The sequence below is a fragment of the Kwoniella newhampshirensis genome, chromosome 6, assembly GCF_039105145.1.
Source record: "Kwoniella newhampshirensis strain CBS 13917 chromosome 6, whole genome shotgun sequence".
Taxonomy (NCBI): domain Eukaryota; kingdom Fungi; phylum Basidiomycota; class Tremellomycetes; order Tremellales; family Cryptococcaceae; genus Kwoniella; species Kwoniella newhampshirensis.
In genome coordinates this window covers 647,238-672,304 of record NC_089960.1, presented here as the reverse complement: position 1 = coordinate 672,304, position 25,067 = coordinate 647,238, and the positions used below count along the sequence as shown (strand labels likewise).

The 25,067-nt window shown below is 51.1% G+C and overlaps 9 protein-coding genes across 9 annotated transcripts; 7 read left to right on the top strand and 2 right to left on the bottom strand.

Annotated features, from left to right (window-relative positions):
• Positions 1-406: 406 nt before the first annotated feature.
• Positions 407-1,729, top strand: IAR55_003417 (uncharacterized protein; the record flags this gene model as incomplete). The annotated part of the gene is made up of 5 exons (XM_066946524.1): positions 407-564; positions 742-776; positions 830-1,050; positions 1,122-1,267; positions 1,417-1,729. 5 exons carry the CDS (start codon positions 407-409, stop codon positions 1,727-1,729), a joined length of 873 nt encoding a protein of 290 aa, XP_066802916.1.
• A 626-nt stretch (positions 1,730-2,355) lies between these two features.
• On the top strand, positions 2,356-4,709 carry IAR55_003416 (uncharacterized protein; the record flags this gene model as incomplete). The annotated part of the gene is made up of 6 exons (XM_066946523.1): positions 2,356-2,684; positions 2,817-3,497; positions 3,589-3,958; positions 4,018-4,221; positions 4,282-4,405; positions 4,474-4,709. The coding sequence occupies 6 exons, from the start codon at positions 2,356-2,358 to the stop codon at positions 4,707-4,709; spliced, it is 1,944 nt and encodes a 647-aa protein (XP_066802915.1).
• An 846-nt stretch (positions 4,710-5,555) lies between these two features.
• Positions 5,556-8,033, top strand: IAR55_003415 (uncharacterized protein; the record flags this gene model as incomplete). Its single annotated transcript, XM_066946522.1, has 7 exons — positions 5,556-5,606; positions 5,676-5,910; positions 6,000-6,060; positions 6,250-6,382; positions 6,538-6,666; positions 6,724-7,826; positions 7,898-8,033. The coding sequence occupies 7 exons, from the start codon at positions 5,556-5,558 to the stop codon at positions 8,031-8,033; spliced, it is 1,848 nt and encodes a 615-aa protein (XP_066802914.1).
• Positions 8,034-9,374: 1,341 nt separating this feature from the next.
• IAR55_003414 (uncharacterized protein) lies at positions 9,375-11,663 on the top strand (the record flags this gene model as incomplete). The annotated part of the gene is made up of 1 exon (XM_066946521.1): positions 9,375-11,663. One exon carries the CDS (start codon positions 9,375-9,377, stop codon positions 11,661-11,663), a length of 2,289 nt encoding a protein of 762 aa, XP_066802913.1.
• A 503-nt stretch (positions 11,664-12,166) lies between these two features.
• Positions 12,167-13,357, bottom strand: IAR55_003413 (mitochondrial 37S ribosomal protein uS9m; the record flags this gene model as incomplete). Its single annotated transcript, XM_066946520.1, has 3 exons — positions 12,167-12,187; positions 12,255-12,325; positions 12,436-13,357. 3 exons carry the CDS (start codon positions 13,355-13,357, stop codon positions 12,167-12,169), a joined length of 1,014 nt encoding a protein of 337 aa, XP_066802912.1.
• A 448-nt stretch (positions 13,358-13,805) lies between these two features.
• Positions 13,806-14,433, top strand: IAR55_003412 (uncharacterized protein; the record flags this gene model as incomplete). The annotated part of the gene is made up of 4 exons (XM_066946519.1): positions 13,806-13,886; positions 13,990-14,089; positions 14,172-14,221; positions 14,386-14,433. 4 exons carry the CDS (start codon positions 13,806-13,808, stop codon positions 14,431-14,433), a joined length of 279 nt encoding a protein of 92 aa, XP_066802911.1.
• Positions 14,434-15,333: 900 nt separating this feature from the next.
• IAR55_003411 (uncharacterized protein) lies at positions 15,334-16,137 on the top strand (the record flags this gene model as incomplete). The annotated part of the gene is made up of 2 exons (XM_066946518.1): positions 15,334-15,434; positions 15,510-16,137. 2 exons carry the CDS (start codon positions 15,334-15,336, stop codon positions 16,135-16,137), a joined length of 729 nt encoding a protein of 242 aa, XP_066802910.1.
• A 396-nt stretch (positions 16,138-16,533) lies between these two features.
• IAR55_003410 (uncharacterized protein) lies at positions 16,534-21,595 on the top strand (the record flags this gene model as incomplete). Its single annotated transcript, XM_066946517.1, has 19 exons — positions 16,534-17,389; positions 17,441-17,899; positions 17,968-18,063; positions 18,115-18,677; positions 18,738-19,072; positions 19,125-19,188; positions 19,252-19,357; positions 19,418-19,618; positions 19,672-19,795; positions 19,853-19,879; positions 19,962-19,997; positions 20,055-20,175; positions 20,264-20,439; positions 20,512-20,688; positions 20,751-20,927; positions 20,989-20,995; positions 21,062-21,133; positions 21,211-21,390; positions 21,470-21,595. The coding sequence occupies 19 exons, from the start codon at positions 16,534-16,536 to the stop codon at positions 21,593-21,595; spliced, it is 3,903 nt and encodes a 1,300-aa protein (XP_066802909.1).
• A 431-nt stretch (positions 21,596-22,026) lies between these two features.
• IAR55_003409 (uncharacterized protein) lies at positions 22,027-24,679 on the bottom strand (the record flags this gene model as incomplete). The annotated part of the gene is made up of 3 exons (XM_066946516.1): positions 22,027-22,281; positions 22,379-23,420; positions 23,496-24,679. The coding sequence occupies 3 exons, from the start codon at positions 24,677-24,679 to the stop codon at positions 22,027-22,029; spliced, it is 2,481 nt and encodes an 826-aa protein (XP_066802908.1).
• Positions 24,680-25,067: the final 388 nt, after the last annotated feature.

Genomic DNA, 25,067 nt, shown 5'->3' with positions numbered 1-25,067 from the left:
TGCTAGCTCCTCAAGCACTGGGTCATCCACACATTGGCCTTGAAGTTTGCATGCATGCCACTGGGTGGGTAGATACTGTGCTGCCTCATGTATCCAGCCCTACACACACTCTGATGGTCCAAAAGGCTGCATATGACAATCGCTGGAATGGATCAGCAACACGATCAGGTTTCAGGCACGGATGACCTCATCTCGCGATTTTCGATGCTCTCGATTTTGGAAGTGTTCTCGATCCAGCGATGGGTCACTGTATCGATAGTCAGCTGCTATGGGTGGGATGCCGGTGACATGACGTCCGCGCCGGCGTTGATCTCCTCCCTGGTAGACTGTGGATCACCAGGATATGATATATAGCTTGATCTAAGATCCGTCGCCAACTTTCTTGTCGCTCTTCGAGATTGCTGACATGTCAATACCAGATCCAAACAGAAATTCAACAGATCAACTCTTACCCACCACCACAGCCGATCTCGAACCAGAGCAGGAATACAGATCAACAGCACCACTAGCAAATATGGGCGTTTCACTTTCCACCGCAAGGATCATCGCCCCTGCTTCCTTTGTGTCAGTGCGCTCTCATACTGTCTGACCCAACTCCTTCACGTGGGGCGATCTATCACGCAAGGCTTTCAGGTCGCTAATTCCTACCCCTTCCTAAAATCTCTCTTCCCTCCGGGTATCACTCATCACTGGCTCATGCTGAGAGAAATGATATTGATACGTTTTCTTTCCGTGTCACAGCGCAGATTTCCTTTGTCAAGTGTATGGAATTGGGAGTGAGTGGCTTAGATCTAGTCGAACATCTGTTTCCCACTGACCAATCTTACAGTCAGTTCCCCCAACATGAAGCAGATTCACGACCAGAACCCGTGTGCCTTCTCCCCGCAACCGTTTGCCATCGGAGGGTTCTTTGGTCCTCAGCAGATTCTTCAAGTCCTTTGGCTTCGAGAGTTCTTCAGAGCTCCTAAAGATGTGGAGAAAAACACCATCGACTACAGTGTCTGGTATGCCTTGGGCAACTGTTGCATTGGTGTCTGGATGTTGTTCTGGGTAGGTCTATATCGGGGGTGGTGTCGACGTTCTGACTCAGGGCAGACGCTGATGTCACCTTCATGTTGCAGAACTCCAACAACCTCAAGGGATCCAATGTCTTTGTACTCATCAATACTCTTACTCAGCTCTACTACACCTTCTTCCTTCGTAACCCTGCTCCCTCAACTTATCAGTCCAAGTTGACTAACATCATTAACATCACCTTTGCCGGAATGTGAGTGACCTCTGTACCATTGATTCTTGCCTCCTCCTGGCACTCTACTGCCTCTCCATATCATGCCATTTCATAGTGGCCTCATCTGCTCCGAATACCTCTTGTGCTCACCTAGGCCCCAAATTGATGATATCATTTTCTCATCACAGCGGTGTTCTTGACATGTTCCACAACGGCGCTGCCGCCTACTTCCCTGGAATGGCACCCAACACCCTCGTCAAAATCGGCACGGCACTCGCCGCACCTTTGACAGCCCTCACCACCCCTCTCGCCTTTGGCGCCTGTATCGCATACGACCTCTTCGGTGTCGCTGTAGGCCAACACCAACTTGCCCAGAAGGCGGTTTTGGGCGGATTAGGCGGTGGTGGCGGTGAAGGTTGGGCTAAGCTTCTGGGCGGATTGGGTTTGGGTGTGGCTGGTATCATTGGAGCTAGGGCCTACAATGGTGCTAGATGGGTGTAAAGAACCAGGAGTATGAAGGTGCAAGTGAAGAGGGGGAAAATTCTTTGGATAAAGTGGATGGATGGATGGATAGTACGTACCGATGAAGAAGATCTGCAGTTGCGAAACCACACCAATGTAACCGAAGCAGCAATGCAATCGTATATCTCCCGTTTACAATCATCAATCTGGTGCTCCCTCCCCGTCAGTACCCCAGTTCAATGACGAGAGTTCGAAAGCCTACCGACTCTCGTCGGACTTCACTCAGTGGATCACCCAGTAGGCCCCAGAGGACAGTTGTGCCGGCGCATTCAAGTTGTGGTACACCAGTAAACCTGCATCTGCAGCTGTTTTGCTTCAGTCCTCACATTCACTGTGACTTGTTCGGTCATTAGCTTGGCAACATGTCATGCATCGTGCTCTTCGTGTTGATCATCCCTCCTGTATCAGATTGCAAAGTCTCTAGCGTACGAATCACGGTCATACATCTGATTGTTTTGTCTGCGTCCATTTCACCGGACTACCTCCACCTTCACTCTCAACAAAAGGCGGCGAATTCCACCACATCCACGAATCGCCTCGTTGATGTCTGTTGATCACTCGTTCTTCGTTCTTTTTGTCCTATACACGTATCCACTCAACCCAACATGTCAGAACCTGGCCCATCGACCTTCGTCATCCCTTCTATCCCTTTGCCCCAACATTCAAGTATGACGATACCTCCCGACCAAAGAACGGTCCTTCAAGTCCTCTCCTCGTTATTACAAGCTCACCAATCGCGCACCCACTCTCACCCGTATTATAATCCCTATGCCCCGCTCTCGGCTACGCCTCTCAATAACGACAACGGGAAAGGGAAAAGACGGTCTGGAGATAGAGAGGCTCTGAGAGAGCTGCGTGAGGGAATATCTGTTTTGAGAATCGTTATAGGTGGAGAGAGGGATACATCGAGATTGAGTAGGGCTTTGAAGGAAGTGTGAGTCATGTTCTCAGCCTCTTCAGGGGTGTGAAGTGTATGTATGCATGAGAGCGTATATGTGGAAGATCGACAGTATAAGGCGAAATTAAAAGCCCGCTTATAAGTCAATCTATTTGACCACTGTTACAGGACAACACACCAATCTGCTATTCTTCCCTCCCTTTCATCGCTACCAATACCAACATCATCGACCTCATCTACTGCCCCTCTCTTCCCCTCATCTCACCTTCTACTACCTCCCACTTCACTGCTCCAAACACTGTCAAAAGCTCTGGGACTCGAACCTTTCCTCGAGGATTCTCAGTTCGGTCTACTCAAATCATCGCTCGCCATCGCCGGAGGACGATTTGTCGTCGATGTAGACCTCGAGACGGACACTCTTTCAGGTGCAGAGGAAGGGGAAGGCGAAGATGATGATCCCATGACCACGACTATCACCAGTCAGGGCGGTGCTGGGGCTGGGAGTGGAGGGGGCGAGGAAGGTGTTGGCGAAAGAGGAAAGGTGAGATTGAGCAAACTTACGGCGAATCATGTGACGAAAGAAGGTGGAACAGGTAAATCAGATTGGATCAGTAACGTCCTCAGAGGGGTCGTAGAATTGTATCTCGACCAGTGGAATCAAGGAGAGGGAGGAGATGTATGGGAGAAAGAGAAGAATGTCAGGTTTATTGAATCCGAGTTGAGGGATCTCAAAGCTTTGGACGATGTGGCGACGGCTCGAGGTGAGCAAGGGGGTGATGCGGAAGTAGTGGACTGGTTTGAGGAATTGGAGAAGATCGCGAAAGTCGTGGCGACCATGGTAGATGATGGGTGCGTGCGACCATAGTTCTGTGCTGCTCAAAGTCCTATCCATATTCGACCAATACAATCCAAGCTAATTCAAGCTGTGTTCCGCTTGCAGTACGATTTATCCATCTGAGCGAGATACAATCTTTCCTACCTTCCGACTGCTTCTCCCAGCATCCGTTCCGGACGCCACATCGTCCAATCCCACGATGAGGATACGACCAGCCAGACGAGACGAGGCATCACCAGTCGCAGGTACGCCGGCAGGCAAAAACTCAGAGAGAGAAACGACCATCGATGTAGACATGGATGAAAGCGGACGCGGGTGGTTCAAGGGCGACTGGGTCATCGAGGTCGTTCCGTTCGAAGGTGTAGATGGTATCGTTGTGCGACGAGGGTGGATGAGTGACGGCGTGGTGGACAAATTTTCAGAAAGCGATGGTAAAGAAGCGTTGACTGTTGGTATCCGGGCGGAGAACTTGTTGGTAAGTTGTCTTCTGCGCCCCTTCTGGATTATGCTCACCCTGCCTTCAATGCTGTGCAGTACCGACCTTTCTCTCAGACGACGTCCCTTCTGTCCGTGCCCGTTCCTCCGCAAGTTTTCCCTTATACCGGCTCCTTCGTCCACTCGAGAAGCGCGGACATGCCAGAACAACACTGGTCCATCGCTCAACCCGGTCCCCTTGCCTGGGTGGTGGGGTGGGTTGGATTACCGAATTCCCAAGAAGCGTTTCAGAAAATCGTTGGAGTCAGTCAACACCGAGCCTATCCTTGATGAGCTCAGATAGCTAACGTGCAACACTTTCAGGCGCTGCGCCGCCAGATCGTACTGAATGGACTGTTTACGAGTATTTTCAAACCCGACCTCCTTCAGATGGATGGCGTAGATGTGCCTGACGACGACGACGGTGATGCAGATGACTTGCTGGCAGGTGAGTCCGGAGAGAGACTCCTCGATCAACCAGTTGGTGCATGACGTACTGATTGTCTTCTGGTGTAGGTTCACAGAGGGTTGTTCCCTTGACCATGACGCTGCGAGAGTCGTCGATCGCAGTGTCATTCCCGCATTTGAACAGCAAAGGGGAGTTCACCGAGGTGAACGTCGTGCTCGAGCCCGATGCCGCTGCACCGCACTACGTGGTTGTGAGGACTGTATTTGGTCCCCAAGCAGGAGAGCGGTCAGACGTGGCTGCGACCAGGGATCTGACGGCCTTGATCGAGGGGCTATCTCAATGATTTGGGGTGGGCTTCTGGGGGTGTCAATGACCGTATCGTCCCATGCATGGAGACCGTTTCATCATCTCAAACGTATGCATTGATCTCTTGACACAAGCTGTGTTGTGATTCCAAACACTACTCGTAGTGACGATTCCCGGAAACAGACAGGCAAGGGGAAGACAGCGGCGGCGGCATCGGCCACGCGCGTTTCCGATCACTTTTTACCCTGTTGAGCAGTAGTGGTGCGGTGAGGAGGATCCGGAGAACAAGCTTAACGTGTGGTGGGTTAAGGGGTAAGAGGTAAACAGATGGGAGAGGGGGATTATCTCCTTCAGCAGGAGAAGCAGAAGCAGCTGCACATTCCAACGACAATCGTGTGCGTTTGAACACGTATATATACATGGACATGGCTGTTCAACCACTCAATCTCCTCTTACGATGTTATTTCCCACCTTATCTCTTGTGACTTGCGCTAATAATTCACAAACTAAAAGGATCTGCTGTCTGTCACTTTTTGGCTACGTAAACATCCCACTTTTTTCGAGTAGCGTGTGGGGGTGATCGACAGATTGCGAGTGTGATCGAAATCATAACGTCCTATCCCTCCGATATACCAGCAAAGACATACATGTTATTCATTTATAGAAAAGGTTAATATCAGATCTCATCGCCGTTCATATCTCTTCCAAAGTGCGTCAACAACAACAACAACAGCAAACAGCAATAATCCGCTCTATCTAATCATATCAGATCGACCAAAACGACACAGAAAAAAAGTAATAGAAACGACGGGGACCGGACCGGGAAAGCATAGCACGAAAATAGCGATCGCTGGTTTCTGCTGTGTGTCGGTTCCCTAACAACATGTCGACATCGTCACATTCGTCTGGATCAAGTGGTATGCCTGGTATACCCGTGAGCTTTCCCATGGCATCCCCAGGTCGTTCATCCCACTGATTTATATTGCCTTTATATTGTGTGCAGCGAGTCGGAGCAGTACGATGTTATTGGGCACTATTAGCACCTCGATACACCACATCATCATCATCATCAACAACAACAACAACGGATCCCTCCTCATCCTCCCACCATCGTCAGCAGAATCTGCAACTAGAATTCGTACATTTCGATCCTGTGCTCGATGCACATCTCTCGAAACAGAAGATGTCCATGATGAAGCGTAACGTTCTGGAGTTCATACACCCGAACGAGAGAGAACGTGAGTCTACAGTCTTGCTTGCCGCAATCGTCCATCTAGGTTGTCGAATGTCGTAACGGTATGCTGATCACACGCTATCACCAATGCAGAGGCTAGAAGGGACCTGTCAAGTGCGATCAGTGCTGATGATCTGCAAGGGAGCGTCACGAGGTGCGTTTTGTACTTGATGTTGCTTTCCTTTACTTTCGTTGACAACCATATCTCCTCATCGACCCATCACACGACCTTCGTCCTTGTCCAATACACATCTACACTGCCTCCAATTATGCACCTATCTCTCTCGTCATGCACTTCCACCTCCAACCCTTCCGTCTTTTTTCTACCACTACCATACTACAGAGTCCGTTTCGCCCGTCTCTCTCGGATACGAACGATACTCGGATGTCCTCCAGAAGAGAACGATATCCCACAGGATGCGGCGGCATATGTGGAGGACTCGGAATATCTGATATTGGACCTGGTCTTGAATTGGGTGAGTGTGAATGGCAGCAATGCACCGATGCCGTAGGGGCGGGGAGTCTCGAATCATGAAGGAGGAGACCCATGAATCCCTCATCACACACACTGGCGTGCCAGGGAGTGTATCTTAGGCCAGAGAAGAAGTCGCTGATAAGCCGCTGGCCACAGGTCGCTGATGGCTTACTATTGGCGTTCTTTCATGCCATCAAAGACAAAGATCCAGATTCCAACAATGATCCGGCGAAGGCTCATGAAGAGTGGTCGAATTGGTGTGGTACGAAGATGTTAGGAAACGAGGTGTGTTTGTGATTAACTAGCATTCGTTAGGCTTCCACTCACGGACTCGCTACACAGCAAATCGAAACATTACATACCAACATCTCGAAGGTCATCCCCATACCTCCTAGAACTCGATTTCCCCCAGATCGGGTCTTCCAGCTTCACCTAGCCAATACCGAGCTACCGCATCACGCACCACAGCTCGTATTCTCATGGCCTCCGCCTCGTGCACCTAGTGTATCTACCGTTTCTGACGGACTGTATAATTCTGCGGAATACTGTGAGATGATGAGAGGTGTCGAGATGGATCCGTCTCAGCTTACAGCTGGACCTGGTGAGATGCGAACAAACTGTACCACTCGTTATGGAGCTCAACATTCCATCACGACCGAAGGGGTCTATCGACATGTCACCAGCGTCTTCATACCATACGGAAGCATCATCTTCGCTTGCTTCCAAACGACAAAGTTATACGAGCTGCACTCGGTACAAACGCCATCTTCGGCTCCAGCTCCTCCACCCATGTTGACTACTACAACAAATGGTGTGGACATAGGGTACACAGCGTTGAGTCATCCTAATCCTGTCGTTGGTGCTGCCGAGGCTCCTTGGTCGAGCAATCCGCCATCATTTACGATCCCCGGGCAGCCACCACCCACGCTGGACTGGCCAACTCAAGGTTCATCTACGGAGTGGACTTCATCACCACCACCTCCAGCAATGCTTTCTCGTCGATCAAACCAGCCACCTGCATGGAACGCATATCCTATTTCTGCTCCTTCTCAACCTGTTCAATCTGCTTACCATGCTCCTCCTCCACCACCTCATCATCTACCTATTCATCACCAGTCACATCCACGCGAATCCGACTATCCCACACCATCCCCAACCGCACCGTACCATCAACCACATCATTACAATCATACACCACCACATGACTACGGTGGAGCTCCCGTCTCAACAAGTCAGATGTCTGAGGCGAACGGGAGTAGTACGAGTGGTGGAGAAGGTGGAGATGGCGGCGAAGGTGCGGGAGGAAGTGTCGGTGCAGGTGGCGGAAGATCGTCAAGACCTCTGGTGAAACCGCCAGCAGGTGTCGAGTGCTGTGTGATGTGTGGGACCACGAAAAGTCCAGAATGGAGAAAGAACGAGAGTGGGATCAAGGATCTCTGTAACGCGTGAGTGAGGATGTGCTTCCGGTCACTTCGACGAGTCATGCATGCTAATTCAGGTATACCCTGTCGGATAGCTGCGGTCTGAGGTTCGCAAGACAGGTCGCGAAACGCGAGGGCAAACAGAAACCGAGGAAGAAGAAGGATTCAATGGGCGAAGGGAGCACGAGAGGTGAGAGCATGACGAAGGATCGTTATGGGCTGTCTTCGTGAGAGAGAAGATACTTGTGGATATGGGTGCGCTGGATGTTGGTTCGGCCGTATGAGTGTGTGGTGGAGTAGAAGCTGGGCGGTGGCCCTTCGCGGATATGTTGTCAGTGACGGATGGGAGAAGATCGGACTGTCTGAGTGATGGCGCGTCCACGTCGGAATCACACCTTGCATAGTAGATGAGTACCCCGTATAATCGAGTTCATATAATTGTTAGTGCACTCATAATCGCAATAATGACAATGCATTTGGCATGGGCTCGTTTCAGCTTGAATGATAGCGACTAGTCTCGTTCCCGCTGTCTTCGCTAGTCCCCTTGCCAGCAGACGCGTGAGCATGACGTCTACGTCAACGATCAATGCCTCTGCATATCCAGAGGTTTCACCATCACAGGTAGAGTCCGAGTTCACCGCAGCCTGCTGCCGATGCATGATGAGATGTATCCAGGACGCTGCAGAGTGCGTTGAACCTGAACCTGAACCTGAACCTGAACCCTGATGCGTTGCTTGCTGCTTTGCGCTCTTCCAATGTGACATGCATCGAGATCAAAGAATAAATCATCATTCTGGACGCGACTTGTTTCTCGGCACCGGCACAACGGAACGTTATTATTTATCGTCTTTTTTTTTTTCCTTCACGGTGAATTACGATCAGCCCGGACGCGTCGTCTTCTTCTTGTTCTGTTTCCAGCAAGCGAAAGCATGGGGTGACGAACGAGAGAAAGTTGAGCTGCTCAGCCAAGACGAGTCAAGGGAGAGAGAGGAGGGGGAGATGTCACGGGGTCTTTGTTTGACCCTTTGTTTGCCTTGGTTGTTTGGCATCGTACCTCTTGTCATTTGTTAGTTGGATATCCTGGTTCCGGCGCAACGATAACTTACTACTGCTGCTGTAACTTGGTCACCCCAGGCAGGCAGGCAGGCAGGCAGGCAGGTTGGTCAGTTTTGACATTCGTTCAAGTTCCTACCACTTTCTTTGATTTACTTGTTCATCTGCTGTTATTATCTTTTCTTTTCTCGCGCTTCTCTCTTGCGACCAGGCTTGATTCGTCTACCCGACCTCACACTCGTTTCTCCATCATCATTGTTTATAGTACTCGATCACGTCTCTCGTCGACAGGCCGACACTCACACTCATTTACCACTCGAACGACGCGATAAGGGATTCCACCAAGTGCTTGACGCACTTCCTCTCGACCCACCTCTCTGCTTCTTCAGCTTCACAACGACTCAGCGCGTCGTCTGTCTCTCTGGCAGATCTCAAAACTCATCCCGACCGAGACCGGGAATTTCAGCTCGGACGTCTGGCACGAACCCGACACTCATCCACTCCCACCCCACCCCACCCATGCCATTCCCTTTGAACCACAAGACCTCCAAATCAAAACTGCGTCGACGGGCTCCTTCGCCTCTCGATCTATCGACCAACGCCAGCTCCCCAATCGCTCCACCTCTTCCTACTCCTCCGCACACCGCCGACGCTATAGCAGCCACTGGAAAAGCTTTCAACATGTTCTGGCGCAAGAAATCGTCCTCTGGCGCGTCCGGGACTGCTTCCGCTTCCACTTCCGCTTCTGGATCTGGGACTGGGGCGAGCTCCTCTGCTACTGGTAGAACTGTTGAACCGCCAAAACCCATATTGAAAATGAACACGGAAGGTCAAGGTTCTGCCAATATACGCTTTGCCGGTGCAGGAAGACATGACTCAAACAACACCAACTCTCCAGTGAACAGTCCTATCCGTGCCAATTTTGGCGGCATCAGTGGGGGCAGTATGAATGTGAACGAGCAATCAACGCCTCGAATCCGAACGCATCCTCCTGCTCCTCGGGTGATCGTCTCGTCCTACGATTCGTACACTCCTCAACAACAAGCTCCTCCTCACCACAGAATGTCAAGTTACGATTCATCGCCTCTATCCACGCAACCTCGAGTCCCTTCACCTCAGAGACGATCGTCCAGACCCACTTCTCCTAGTACGACGTCTTTCGGTACCAGAGTGAGAGCGACGACAGAACCTACCGTTCATCTGTACGATCGTTCGTCCGTGTCCGCACTTCCTCCTCAACTTCCACCAACGGCCGAAGGGTTCTCGACTCTCGCACTCTCTACACCGCCCATGCCTTCTCATGTCACTACCCCTCCCACCGCCTATGTGTCCACATTCCAATCCCGTGCACCGCCTCCGCCGTCACCCTATCGACCCACAAACGAACGACAACGAAACTCCTTCTCGTCCTCTGGCAACCGCAACTTGCCAGAACAATTACCGCTGATCAACGAATTCGACCTTGCTTTCTCAGCTGCCTCGGGCAGTCTCTTTCCTTCAGACAGTCGTGCGAGTATGCAGACTCTTCCAGGCAAAGACGTCCCGATGTTGAACATCATCCCTGCCACTCCTCAAGATCAGAGCGACGAGTTTCCTGGTGCGAGTAAAAGAACGTCATCGCTGGGTATGGTCGGAAGACGAGGTCTGGAAGAGGCCGTGAAACTAGAAGACATGGACGAAGTTCCGCTCACTGCTATTCCGACCGCCATGGATGTGGCAACTGAGATCCCTTCAATCGACGTGAAACTCGATTTCTCGCCTTTTGAGCCTTTGGCGAACCTGCCGGATTCCGACCAGCCTCTCGGTCATGAGGACTCGTTGGCTTACGCACAAGAAGTGGAAGAGAGTAGCTCTGATCACGAACACGACTTTGATGGCGATTCTTTCGATCACGAACATGCACCTTCCGACCCACTCCCACCTTCACCACCTTTCCCATCATACCCTTCTCTTCCTTCTCTCGACTCGTACGCGTCCATGCCATCTTCGGGATCCGAAGATTCCATGCCCACATCCGCTAGCATGTCGTCATTGGTCTCTTTCCCCGATGTTGAAGAGGCTCTTGGTTCGATGCTTGCTTCGCTGAGCGATTCAAGTATGGCTTCGACAGCCATCAAAACTCCTACCAAGGGTCAATCGATGAGCACATTCTCAGTATCAGCACCAGGAGGCGATCGACACAAATCGCAAGGACTGGGATTAGGATTGGGTATGGATATACCTGATTATCCGACCGTTTCTTCCACTGCACCTCTATCCCCTCGAAGAAGAGCAGCGCCTCCTGCCCCACTGGATCTCACCCGGACGAAATACGATTATAGCGACGAAACAGTTTGTCAATCTGCACCACCGGTGATCAATCACCGAATCGCTTTTTACAAAGCTGCGAAAGCCCATCCCAATTCACCTTCCAGTGGGATCTTCACCTCGACTTCGTCGATCTCTTCATCTTCTTCCAGTACAAGTACGATAAGTCTACACGAACATTCGGCCTCGAGCTCAGGTTCAGCTTCATCAAGTACGACGATGGGCTATCACAAGAGTTTCAGAGATAGTATTTCACTAGCTAGTGAGGCTAGCGATGAAGATCTTTGTACGGCAAGTATAATCTCCTTGACTCCTATAATGAGGAAAGGAGTAACTTCGACCGGAAGCGGTGGAGTGATGGAGGAGAAGGAGGTCTTGGGAGAAGTTATAGATATGGAACAACGACAAGGGTTAGGACTTACGGGTTTAGGATTGGGTTTGGGGTTGGAAATGGGTGAGAGGAGAGTGGAACAGGAGGTAGAGGTCGGTTTGGCTCTTTGATCAGAGCGAGCGAAGGATCTGAGCCGTTTGCGTTGGGCATTTGCTGCTGAAAGAACATATGGAAGAGCGATCTGGAACAGAAATCTCAATTTCGATTTTATCTTATTTACGTCTTGTCACGGACAGTCAATCATTCGATATGATCCCTTCTGTTTTTATGGTGTGAATGGGAGTGAAATCTTTGTATATACCTGCATCTTATTTGATACCCTGGCGGCTTTGATGGGTCGATTGATGAGGGTGAATGGACACTTGATGTGACACTTATATTGATAATGACGCTGTGATCAGTGCAGTTGCGATATCATTCGAGATCAGGGCATTTGCAGTCAGTCAGTCAGTCAGTCAGTCAGTCAGTCATAGTCAAGGGTTGGCTGCCTGGGCATGAACTTGTGCTGCGATCTCCTTAATCAAGAGACGAATGACGACAATTGGTGCATGTAACCAGGAAGCACTCGGTGATGCATGCTGATGTGTTCTAAGTAAGTATGCCCACCTGACCCTTAACGCTTGACCCAAGTGTACTGCAAGACATGGCACCGTCAGTGATCCGCCCCGAAAGACTAGTTCAGAGTCTCCAAAAGCACTCACGGCTTTTCTGGCCTTTGCACGACCGGTCTTCTTCCTCTCTGTCATTCTTGTATCTCTCATGAGTGCGCCATCTGCAATGGAATAGATGGACATGAGCGCCAAAATCGAAAGAGTGCAACGGACCGTCCTCCGACGTAGAACGAAGAATGCTGCAGCAGACTCCTGGTCAGAACCCACTCACCCGCTCTAAGGACGTCCTTGGTATCTTCCCTCAGGATAGACAGAGCTCTAGCGACGCCCAAACCCACCGCACCCGCTTGACCTGCCGTCCCACCCCCTCGAGCCAGAGCGAAGATGTTGAAAGCGCCAATCAAGCCCGTGAGTCTCAACGGGCGAAGGATCGTCTCCCTATCTGAGGGTCGGGGGAAATATGTCGTGATGGGGATATGGTTGATCAGTATTTCGGATCGGGGTAATTCGGTCGTAGTCGTGACCGATGAGGAGGATTGGGTCTCGAAGATAGGTTTTGCTGATGGGGTCGGGATCATCCACACCCGCGCCGAAGAAGTCTTCTTCCTTCCACTAGCATATGCTCTTCCAAATTCATCGATCGATCCATCGCCCCTGTCCTTCTTCTTCTGGGTGACATCGCTTCCATCGTCCAACTCAGACGACCCGACTGATCGATTGTGATCTTTCTCGTAGTTCTCCAGAGCTGAATCAATCTTGGCTACGAGATCGGGATATCCAGCCATGGAAGAGACGTGTCGAAGGTGATGTAGCTCGGTCAAGAGCTCCATGACCTGCCGAAGGGTATTCGTCTTGAGTTTCACCTGGAACAGGGATGACAGTTCTTCAGGTGAGACCCATGCTGCTCGAGGTGGTGGGATGTGCGGCAAGGACGATGGAAGAGGATAGATATGTGACGATCTCAGAGTCGAGGTCGCCGTCTGGATAGTAGATGATAGAGCCACAAGCGACTCGTGGAACGTAGGTCGTCCCGTGAAGAATTGAGGGGAGGAAGGTCGAGAAGGTCGAGAAGGTGGTGTGGAATGGTCGTTGCTCGGAGGAGAGTAGGGTGCGATTGAGGCGTATCCTCTGGCAAGGGGACGAGAGAGGGTCCGTAAGCTACGGAAGGAGGACGGGGTGGAAGGGATCGCCATGTTGAGGATTGACTGTGGGTCTATTTTCATGAATAGACGAAGGGTGTTATGTCTGCAGTTATTGAAAAAGTCGGACAAAGGGGGTCATCTTTGGGACAGACTGGCGTGAGAGGCGCTTGATATCCTTGCTTCCGCTTTCCACTTACCACGTCATCTCTTCATGGCCTGTGCCTGGGATCTTTTTGATGCGATTTCTGACCAATTCAACGTTTTCTATCTGATAAGCAAAGCGTACAGCAGCACACAGAGGCTCATCATCTCAACATTGCTCGACAAGTTGAACAGCGAACAGGGCGAAAACAACGAGCGTTGTCTAAAAGCCGTACCTAGCCCGTTCAGTCGCAAGACTTAACCATCGACGCCCCGCCCCCGCCCTTCGACATCAGACATCTTGTCCGCACAGCTCCTGGGCCTCTGTACATCTCTCCTTCCTCAGCTCACATTCAAGATGGACGTCGACGATGCCGTTTTGCCGATTCAGCAAGTCATGGAGAACAAGCTGAGATCAAAGCTGAAGATCGACTTTGTGGTGAGTTCTTCTTCTTCTACCCATCATGATATCACGAATGGTGTGACCACGGTGTACTCGTTTCGCGTTGTCAATGGCTGAAACATGCGGTCCGGAACATCAGGAGTTTATCGATACTTCTGGTAATTGCGGCTCCTCATTCTCGGTCACCATCGTCTCACCGGACTTCGCAAAGAAGATGACGCTGGCAAGACATAAGCTGGGTGAGTGCTTGAACGGCGACCCGGAGAGAGCGAAACACGCTGCCCCTTTCACCCGACTTGCTGACCTCGGGTGGTGTTGTAGTGAATCAGATTTTGGCGGATGAAATTGCGGAATTACATGCGTTCTCACAAGTGAGTACAACGAGTCTCCTATCATGGTCCTCTGCCTGTCTCCGGTCTCCGGTCTCCGCGCCTGGTCGCGATCGCATCCAGTCTCACAGCGAGTACCTCACTACACCTCCGTCGGGGACTTTTCCTGACCTCGCGAGATTGACCTGACCTCGGTGAATTCGCAGAAAACTCTCACACCAGAGCAATGGGCAAAAGAAAAGGGCAAAGCATAGTTCCGTATCTTGAAGCAAAGAAGTATAGCTCGGAAGGCTAGAGCTCGACCATGTATCACTTAGGACATATAGCTGATCGGGCATTGCCATTCGAGATTGGGAGCTATCGGACAGCTCGTGGACATCTATCAAATTGAAGAGCGAGTGGTGGTACAAGCGCGTCAGAGTTGTTCATGGAGGAAGGCAGTGACAAGGGAAGTCCCTCCTGTGGCACTTCATGAACGTGTTTCAGGACGTGAAAGGAGACGCCGAGTCTCCATTCGTTACTGTCACTCGCAGCTTGAGTAGACGACGGACAGGATCACCTGTATCACTGTCTACCCGCCAACTTTGCTTGTGTTGTTCTTATCCTGCTCCATAACCCGCTGCTTCCAATCACATTCCACTGCTCGCCCTTCAAAAGCCACCCTTCGAAACTCACAACATCCACTCACACCAACACACCATTTCGTGAACATCACAAGACTCACATCACATTCTTATCCTCTAGCATCCTCTATACTTCTGTTTCACAAGCAATATCGGCATAAACCCTTCCGTCTCATCTCGCCTCCTTGATAACAAACTGTTCCACAGCGCATTGTGTAGCGATCTTCATCATGACCTCGATTTCGTCTCCCGAAGCTCACTTCAGCCCCTTCTCTTTCCCTTTCTCCACGTCTATGACGTACGATGAGAGGAGGAACGTTTCCGACCTTATCACCGAAGATATGCTAGCTGGTGATGTGAAGAGGGACAATCAGTCAATTTGGTGAGTCTCACCTTCCCCCATCTACATTCAACGTGGAATGCACAAATTATGCATTGCCAATTCCTGAGGAGACGGAGGTCATTCAGAATGGTGCTTACCGCCACCCGACTGACAGGACCGAAGACTCGTCTCTTCATGCGCCTCCTGTCATGGTCAATCCCTCTCCGCCTCGATTTCCCGTCCAGATCAGTGGTGACTTGCCACCCGGGGCAAAGAAAGGAGAGCCAGGCCACCCTGCGAAAGCGCACGTGTGAGTTCCGTATTCCTCGCCATCCTCTATTGGCTGAAGATCGTCTTGTGATCAGACACTGATGCAGTGATATAGGAATCAGTCACCCAAGTCCGTCGGGTATTACCCCATAGATCTCTCACAAACACCCATTGAGTCCAGCCATTCCCATTCTTCGACCTATACCCTCGCTTCTTCCTACAACGGGACCGTCCATTTGGCCCGCCGGCTTCCACCTCGGGGTGTGAAAGAAGCTCGTCCTCAACTATTCCGCTTGCAGATCCCTGGTGGCACCCAGGGAGAAAACGTTCTCACAGATGCGATTGCATGCGAGGAGATACTCCCTTTCTCGCCTGGAGGCGCCGAAAGATTCAGAGGTCGGTCAGATAGGGGTAAGCATGGCCTTGGTTCTACGAGCATCCACGGAGATAGTTTGCAGATTCAAACAGACTCCATTACCGAAGGATCTGATAGACCGGACCTTGTCCATGAGTCAGGGGACTTGTCGCCCGAGACGCCAACACTGGTCACGCCACGTCCTTTGTATGATCAACATCAGCAACTTGGACCGCACAGTTTCTCCATTTGCGTGGCCGAGCACGGAATATCAGGGAATCTGGGAGGTATGGGTGAAGGCGCAGGTTTCGGGCAGGATCGCGCGCTCGAAGAGCTTATCAGGAGGACTGGGAATGTGGCAAAGAGAGCGAGAAGAGGCGCCGTCTGATCTTCGAGGACCACTGTGTCGCTGACTCCAGCCTAAGTCAGGGGCTTCCTCCTCGGAGATGCGTCTCCCACCCACTTCCCCTCTTCTGCTGTCCGATTCCTTCTGCTATCCACCACCTTCACCTTCTACCTTGTTGCCAGTCGAGATGCGAGATGCGAGATGCGAGATGCAGACCTGATTCACGTGATTGTTGCCGTAAAGAGTGGGGCACCGGGGCATTCGCGCTTTGTCCTTCCGGTTCGATTGGTTGTTGCATATATGACAATGTATCTTGCCTCCTTGTCTCACCTTCCTCTCATCTCCCTTTTGGTCTTTGAACTCTTGAATGATATCAGCAAGTTGTACTCCTCACATGGCTCATCCATCATCGCTGAGGCACCTCACGGTACATCCCACATGTCGTCTTCGACCCGATCACCGCCGACCGGCATCTTACTCCCATCCCCTGATCCCGTTATGAATGCTTCATCCTCGTCCTCGCAAGCTAAGACTCCCGTTCTGTCCTCTTCAAAACGCACCACGCTGGGTGAAATGCGCTCGCCTGCTCAGCAATACCGCGGCACAAGGAACTCGCCGCAGTCATATTTCTCCCTACCTCGTCCATTGCCTTCCCGCCCGTCGCCCGGAGATGCGAGCGATGGTCAAGTCGGAGGGCAATCTCGACGGCGTGGAGGGAACAGTTCGACAGCGGCAGGATGGGACACATCGCCTTCATTCAGCAACGGTCATGGATCAGCTCGATCGCAAACGGGTAGCCAGGCTAAGGGCAGCTCGAAGCTAGAATCCTTGGAGAGTTTCGATAACTGGCAGGGTTTGCAGGAATTAGTGGGCGATGAGTCGGACGAGGAGGACGCCGTGAACAGGGCGCAAGGACGTGTGACATCACCCGGACGACGGTCACAATTACCCACGCCGAGTACTTGGAGCCTGAGCTCGCTGTTTGACTCATCTGCTACAGGACGAGAGGATACGGTCAGACCAATAGATGACGACAATGGAGTTCATCGTGCGGTGAATGATCTGCGCAGTATCTCAGATGAACTGTCGACGTCTCCTGGGCAATTAGACGGTGTCCTTGGCGGGTATAGTCCTGGAGATCAAGAAGATGATCAAAGAACACCGAGGTGTATGGCTCGACCGATGGCTTCACCAGATGTCATGGACGACATGCATAAGCATGGTGGTTCAAATGGGTTGAACACTCCACTGCTAGGCCCAGTAAGACAGATAAAGGAACCGCCCAATCGATCCCGTAAGTCCGAGATCTCAGAACGCATCATACAGTCACTGATAGGACTTGCAGTATGGCCAAAAGTCTGGCCTCCGTCACCAATGACCGTTGGTATCTTAAAATGTGCCTTATCATACCTTATTGCTTCCTTGTTCACTTTTGTGCCGGCTCTCGCGAGACTGCTTTCCCGACAGTCGGAGACAGACGCCCATGGGCGAGTTACAATCAGACCCGCAAGTACCGCTCACATGATAGCAACCATCGTAGTCTATTTCAACCCCGCAAAAACTCTAGGCAACATGCTTCTCTCCACGCGATACTGCTTCGTTCTCGCCGTCGCAGCATCTGTTGTCTCCCTCTTGTCAATGACTACCATTCGGCTTTTTGACCATTTCTCACCGTCCCATGGAGACACCTGGGATCCGATCAGTGAAGCGGGAGACTGGGTCGTCTGCGTGCTTTGGATCGGAGGAACTATGGGAGTGCTGGCCTGGTCGAAGGTATGGGTTGGTAACGCTAGCTACAACTCAGGTGAGTCGATCTTGTCCTGGTGGTGTTCGGGAACCGCCTCTTGTACAATTGTGAATTCTTCATCGTAGGTTGCTCTATGGCGGCCATGATCATTTTCACCGTAGTGATCAAGGAAGGAGCCGTACCGAAATTGGTGGAAATCTTAAGCATTGTTCTCGTTGGCGGTGAGTGTGTTGGGGTGCAAACCTTGAGCGACAGCTAATGAAATGCTGTAGTCCTGATAACAAATTTTGTATGTTATACCGTATGTCCAGCATCTGCGACCTCAAGACTCCAGAGTTCCATTTCGAAATCTCTCGAATCTTTTTCTACCCTTCTCGACCTTCTCACTTCAACCTTTCTGCTCGAGAAGGCTGTCGTCAAAGAAAACCGAACGACACTCAAGGAAGCTATCATATCGCACGCAGCGGCTTTCAGGACACTCAAAACTGATCTAGCTGAAGCCAAGCAAGAACGCATACTTGATGGCCGGATCAGAGGTAGAAAGCTGCATCTTTATAACGCTGCCATAGCCAGTCTAGGCAGACTGGCCCAACATATATCAGGTCTGCGAAGCAGCACGAGGCTGCAGGAGAGTATCATAAGAGCGAGCAGAGAGGGCGAGATCAATCTAGGCTTCGGACCGAATGAGGGACACTCCAAGTTGTCTATGTCTGTTCTCGAGGTCTTAGATGAAGTTTCAGAGCCAGCGGTGCCACACCATACGGATGTCATGACGAGTGTGAGATTGTTCATGAAATTCAGGGATATGGCGGGTGCACAGATGGACAACTTGAACGTAAGTCGTATTCCCTAAGATGTCGATATAAAAGCTGAAGATCTCGAACCCGATGTCCAGTCACACTGCGACGAAGCTTTAGAAGCTGTGCAAGCACTGTCACGTCATGACCAGAACCTCCAAGTGGACTTGCCTCGTATTCGAGCAGACCTTGCGGCATCTCTGAAAGACTTCTCCATGTCATCTAGCCGAGCTATTAAGCGGGTTTACGCAGGACCAAGGCGCCGCCGAGGGATATACCGGGATGAAGAGAGTGACGAGAGTGACAGCGGGAGTGATGGCTGTGCAGAGAGTCAGCAATTCAGCGAAGTTGACTCGCCTGATGGGAACGACGATGTCAATGGGGACCAAGATAGCCTTGGAGGACCGAATGAGGTTGTGTTTCTAATCTATTTGTGAGTTTACTGATCACGAACGCTCTCGAACGCTCATGGTATCGCGTTACAGCTTTCTCTTCACTTTCGAGGAGTTTGCCATGGAGATGCTGTTTTTGGTCGACACGATGCAAGAGGTAAGTGTCCGAGGTATCACCAATTTTCGTCGCAGACGCTTGTGCTGATCATCGCCGTTCAAGATTGTCGACACTGCAGATATCACAGCCTGGGACCATATCAGATCGGTCTTTATGCGTCAACGAGGAAGACAAGAAAAGAAAAGCGAATATCTTTACAAGCAATTGCGTGAGTATTGTCCTTGTTAGGATCTCCTGCAAATTGATCCAAACATGTCGCGGTATGCAGAGAAACTGGTACCTATAGATCCATCGGACCTCCAGCCTCCGTTATTTCCACGAGCGAAGAGAGACTCTGCAGGTGCCGTACTGGTGCCAGAGGAACGAATGAACAGCACTTGGGGGCGACTCAAGCAGAGGTTCTGGACTGTCGGCACCAGACTACGCCAACCCGATATGCGATATGCGATCAAGACAGGTGTTGGAGGGGGTAAGTGGTCTTGCCATATCTTTTGTATCGCTTTATTGAAGTGCGACACATAGCAATCCTCGCGGCTCCCGCCTACACAGAGTGGGGTCGACCCATCTTCCTTCAGTACCGAGGAGAATGGGCTTTGATTGCATATCTTGCTGCGATGAGTCAGACAGTCGGCCAAACAAACTTTTTGTGAGTCCTGTCGCGGTGCAGTGCACTCGAGTTTGCTAATCTAAAACGATGGTTTAGGTCTCTGGCGAGAGTGGGCGGTACCATGTGTGTATTTGAGTTTTTTTCGGCGAACTTCTATGCGCAAGGCAGTCTTGACGTTTCAGTAGCTGACCAAGCCACCTTGCAGAGTTGGTGGAACAGTTGCTATCGTCTTCACAAGAATGTGAGTCTGTGCTGCTGACGGTTTGCCCAAATGGTATAACTTATACATATGCCCTAGTGCACACGAGGACAACATCGTGCTGCCTATTCTGGGTTTCTTCTTCTCTATCCCTTGTTTCTACGTGATTACTCAGATGCCTGACTACACTGCGGCTGGCCGATTTGTCCTCCTGACCTATGTAAGTCATCTACCCTTCCACAGAGTGTCTCTTTGATCTGCAACCTGGGCGAAGACGTTTTCAGAACTCCCGCTGATTTTCGTCTCAGAATCTTTCTTGTCTATACGTGTACAACGTCAGAGATCGAGCCGATGATGTGACGGTTGAGCAAATCGCCTTTCAGCGTTCCACAGCGGTGATCATCGGTGTCATCTGGGCGGCTATGATTTCTCGCTATTGGTGGCCTTTCACAGCGAGAAGGGAATTGAGGTTGGGTCTGAGCGAGTAAGCGAACAATGACTTGCTGTTACCGCATCCCTAGAACAATCGGCTGATGCTACTCATTCTTGCTCCTAGTTTCTGCCTTGACCTATCGTATCTGTACTCGAGGCTGGTGACTACCTACAGCAAAGGTGTCGAACCACGCAACGAGGAGAATTCATCGGATGACGATGGCGAATTGCGGCCTTTGCTGCCATCTTCCGTGGTCGGACATCGGCAGTTGAGTCCCAGTGTAAGACAATTCATGGCGATGTAGGTCGGCTCTTTGCAATCGATATCTGGGACTGGTCATTCTGGAACTGACGACGTCGTAGGGAGCTGCATTTACAGAGCCAACTCGGCACGTTACGGAGTCTGCTCGCTCAAACCAAGCATGAGCCGAGACTGAAAGGTCCCTTTGCATATGGCTTTTACCACGAAGTACTCCTCAGCTGCGAGCGCATGCTGGATAGACTGCACAGCATGCGATGTGTGACCACGAGAGATGAGTGGTGAGCATATGTCTTTCCTGTCCCGCAAACGGTCTTCGCTGATTTTACATTCCGATCGCAGGGACAATGTAAATCATCACATTCATACTTAACTTGGGAGGATCGAAAGTAGCTGAAGACATTGACATTGATAGGGAATAAGACAAGCGTTCGTAGTGCCTGTCAACAAGGAACGTCGCGAGATGGCAGGGAACGTGATTCTCTATGTGAGTAGAACGACTTCCTATCCACAAACTTCCGAATAGAATTCCGCAGTGGCAGTATTGATGACTCGTCTTCGCAGTTCTACACCCTTTCAGCTGGTTTCAGACTACGTACCCCGCTGCCACCTTACTTGCCTCCCGCTGAGAAAGCGAGACAGCGGCTCGTCGTTGCCATCCGGTCTTTGGACGTCGTGAAGCGGAAAAGTGTGAGAGGGGGCGGGAGACATCTCCTCTTCTTCGCTTACGCCTTGGCGATGCAGGTGAGTGAGCTTCCAGTCACGTCGATCTCACATAATGAGAGAATGACTCTGAAGGGGTCGAGCTGATGACATCACGTAGGAGGTCATTGTCGAATTGGAGTACCTTGGCACGATGTTACAAGATGCGTTCGGGGTGATCTCGCAGAGTACCGTGGTTAATTTCGAAGCTTTATTCGAGGATGGATCAGCTGATGAACTGGCATGACTATCGTGCGAAGCAGTTGAGCAGAACACTTTCTCGTGATGGGACATCTGTTGTATCGTTTTGTAGCTGAAGTGGTTGTAGAACTAATATTCGTGTCTGACATCTTGTATGAGTATAACGAATGCATGCACGATGCACGTAGAGGTCGGATATGATGACCAGTGGCCATCAGGGCCTGAGAACGAAAGCGTACTGTAGAGGCAGCAGCAATTATTGATCCACAGAGCATATTCCACAGTGCAATACTTGCGGATTAAGTGATGATCTATGCTACAAACTACTGGACAATGTGTACTCTTGCGCATTCATTGCACTCAATCTGCATTCTGTATCATTCCTTCGCGGCAGTCAGACATACTTGGACCCATCCATCGCCCCCGAGAGGCTGGAGCCATGAAAAAAGGAAGAGGTAGGTCCCGTGCCGAGCTCATCTAACTTATAGTGGATGAGATGGGTGCCTTGCGCCCGTTCGGAGAAAGAGTGTTCCTCAATCTATTCACAGTCCATATATTCCTCTTTGTCGAGATTCGAGAGGGGGATCCAACGTCGTCATCATCCTCGTCAAAAGTCATGAAGCTCTGATCTGACGGCGAGAGACTACTTCCAGGATGTAGCACGTCCGTGATGGGTGCAGGCTTCGAGTTCACCAGTTCTGGCGGGACCGGTGTACCCAGTAATCGGTGGAGCTGCAACGTGCACCGCGATATCAGCTAGCTGTGCACGCACAGTACAGATACTCCCTTCATAGGAGAGCGCTCTGAAAGGGAACGAGTATGCACACACCTTTGCGAATTGCTGTCTTCTATTCCTCCTGATTGACTCCTCATCCCCTTCACGTCCTTCCTCATAACTCCTGATCTCCGGACTTGGCCAGCCAGTCGTCTTTGGTGTTGCGGGACTACTCTCCAGAGAGCTTTTGTACTGGTCACCATTTTCTGTGGGAGTCGGAGTCAGAGACCCAGTTGGACTGTATTGATGTTCTGGCTCCTGCTGGATCCGATTCGCTGATGTGGTTGGGGAAGAGATGTGTCCTCCTCGTGAGATCGTCTGAGCCGTTCGTTGTTCTCGAGAAGCATATTCCCTCATTTCCGTCTCTCCTCCTTCGCCGGACATTGCGCAACCGATATCCGCTGATCGTTCCGATTCATTGTTCATTCGTTTGGCAAAGCCTAGAACAGCCCTGGCTTTCCTCGTCAATGTTCCACCAGACCTTGAGCTCGAAGCACCTTTGGTCAGTTCTGCAGCTTGAGTACTACTACTTCCATGCGCTCGCTGGGGTACACAGTCCTCTCTTTCCCACTCGGGTGTTCGTCGTCGCCCACCGGCAGATTGCGGTGGAGTCACGGGCCAAACATCATCTTTGACATTTGTGACATATGTCGAAGTCGTTCGCATCGGTTCCACCACGAGGTTCTCCACCTGAATCTCCGGTAGAGTCTTGCCTAGCATCTGTTCTAGTTTCCGAGTGCGCCTGAGAAGGAGAGATCGTTGCTCTGGAGTCAGGTCCATTTTTGAGGTCAGATCCGGTAGTCCCTCTTCGACAGCTTGACTGATGGTCCGCCTTCTATTGTCAGCGAAACGCGATGAGAAAGAGGGTAGAGGTTTGCCATGTATGTCGGTGGCAATAGACTCGGTGATCGATGGGTGTAACGAGGGGAGAGAATCGAGCGACACCGAAGGAGTATGGTGGGATCTGTCGGCAGAGCTGTTGGTGTGTGCCCTGGTTCGGGCATGAAGGGCGACGGCTGCTGAAGGAGCGATAGCAAATCGGGTATGCAACAGACTCAGTGTATGGTGACCTCTGGGCGGAGGAGGGAGAGCAGTACTACATATTCAAGACGTCGCGACTCGTCAGTGATTGAAGGCAAAACAGCGACTTGTCAAGCGAATCCGAACTCACGAAGAGGCCGGTTCGTCCGGACCAAACCTGTCTACTTCTCCAGTCCCATTGAGGGGCGGAGGTTCCGGGCGAGATCTTCGTAAGGCACTTTCCGAAGGCACAATCCGTCTATCGTTCTTCATTGTCTGCTTGATCAAATATTCGGCGATGGCACGTTCACTCTCTAATTTTCTGTGCACCTGTCTCTTATCGGCTGAGGGTAACACACCTACAGCGGACCGAGCTGCCAGCATGGTGTCATCCATCACTTGGATACCAGAGTATGCTGAATTGGTGAACGTCGAATCAGCTGCTGAAGAAAGGGAGACCGGACGACGTCGAGCGGCTCGCACAGACTCATTGAACTCCCCAACCGCTTGCGATTTGGCTTCGTGGTTGTCTCGGAATGGGTCCTCAGATTCTGGTAGACGTTTGCTGACCCCTGAATGAGTAGAAGTCGATGCAACAGCACTCCAACGTCGATTTTTGTTCCCGAGTGTCCCAGCACTAGATCGATGTTCCTTCTCCCGTTGATGGACATTAATTTGCTTCGTGAATAGCTCTTTTGGATCAGGAGTTGAATTTATCTCTTCTCGTTCATTATAACTGTTGACAAGGGAAGTTGCAGTTGCCTCCGGGATCGGAGAGAGAACACCTCGTTTGCTCGGTCTCTCGAACGGCGTTGGTAAGGTGGAGAGATCAAGAACATCAGGTACAGTTGAAGGTGCCGAGAAGTCAGAAAAGATTGTAGTCCTCGTCAAGCGGAGATATGAACGGTCTTTATCGGCAGGCTGCTGACGAGAGGTGGGTGGATCAGACAGCGAAGAGTAGGCCGAAGGTGGTAACGATACCGAAGGAGCAAGGGACGATGTAGCTTGGGACCATCTCCAGAAGGACGCATCGGCGGGTGGCGAGCCATCACTTTGTTTCCTCGATGAGGGACCAGCACTTGTGGGTGCGGAAGAAGAAGAAGAAAGGAATTGTCGATTGAGATGGGTATGGAAGGCGGAAGAAGGGTACAGTCGCTCAATGACTCCCATGTCTTCTTGGTCAATAAGTATGAGAGGCGAAACGGGAGGTCTAGGAGGACGAGAAGGTGGAGTGGACTTGTTTGCTGGGGCGCCCGGTCTGCGCGAAGTAGCGGAGGACGGCCCACCCACAGGAGGGTCAGAAGGAGCAGGCAAGGTCGGCTGGAGCGAGAGCATCGGTATGTGTGATCGACCAGTAGATGGACCTACCATCGTGCGCAAACCCTCCTTATCTTTGCGGGATATATCTCGATGGGTGGACTTAGTCCCCAGCCGTGATAGCTTGATGCAACCAATGTTGATAAAGTTGACGTTGAAGTCGGGCGTAGCGTCAGTGACCGATTTAAGAAGTCATTGCGGGGTTTTGGATAGGCTGATGTGTGAGAGTACTTGAAGAAGCTTGACTGGGTGGGGTCATGGAATTAAAAAAGAATCAAATGGCACATGCTTCATGTCCTCGTAAGTGTGTGCAGAAGCACTGACGACGTTGAGGCGATCTGAACGATGAATTGTGTGACCTAGAGCCTCAGAATGAGTGACTGTATCGAATCGAAGGTTCTTGGAT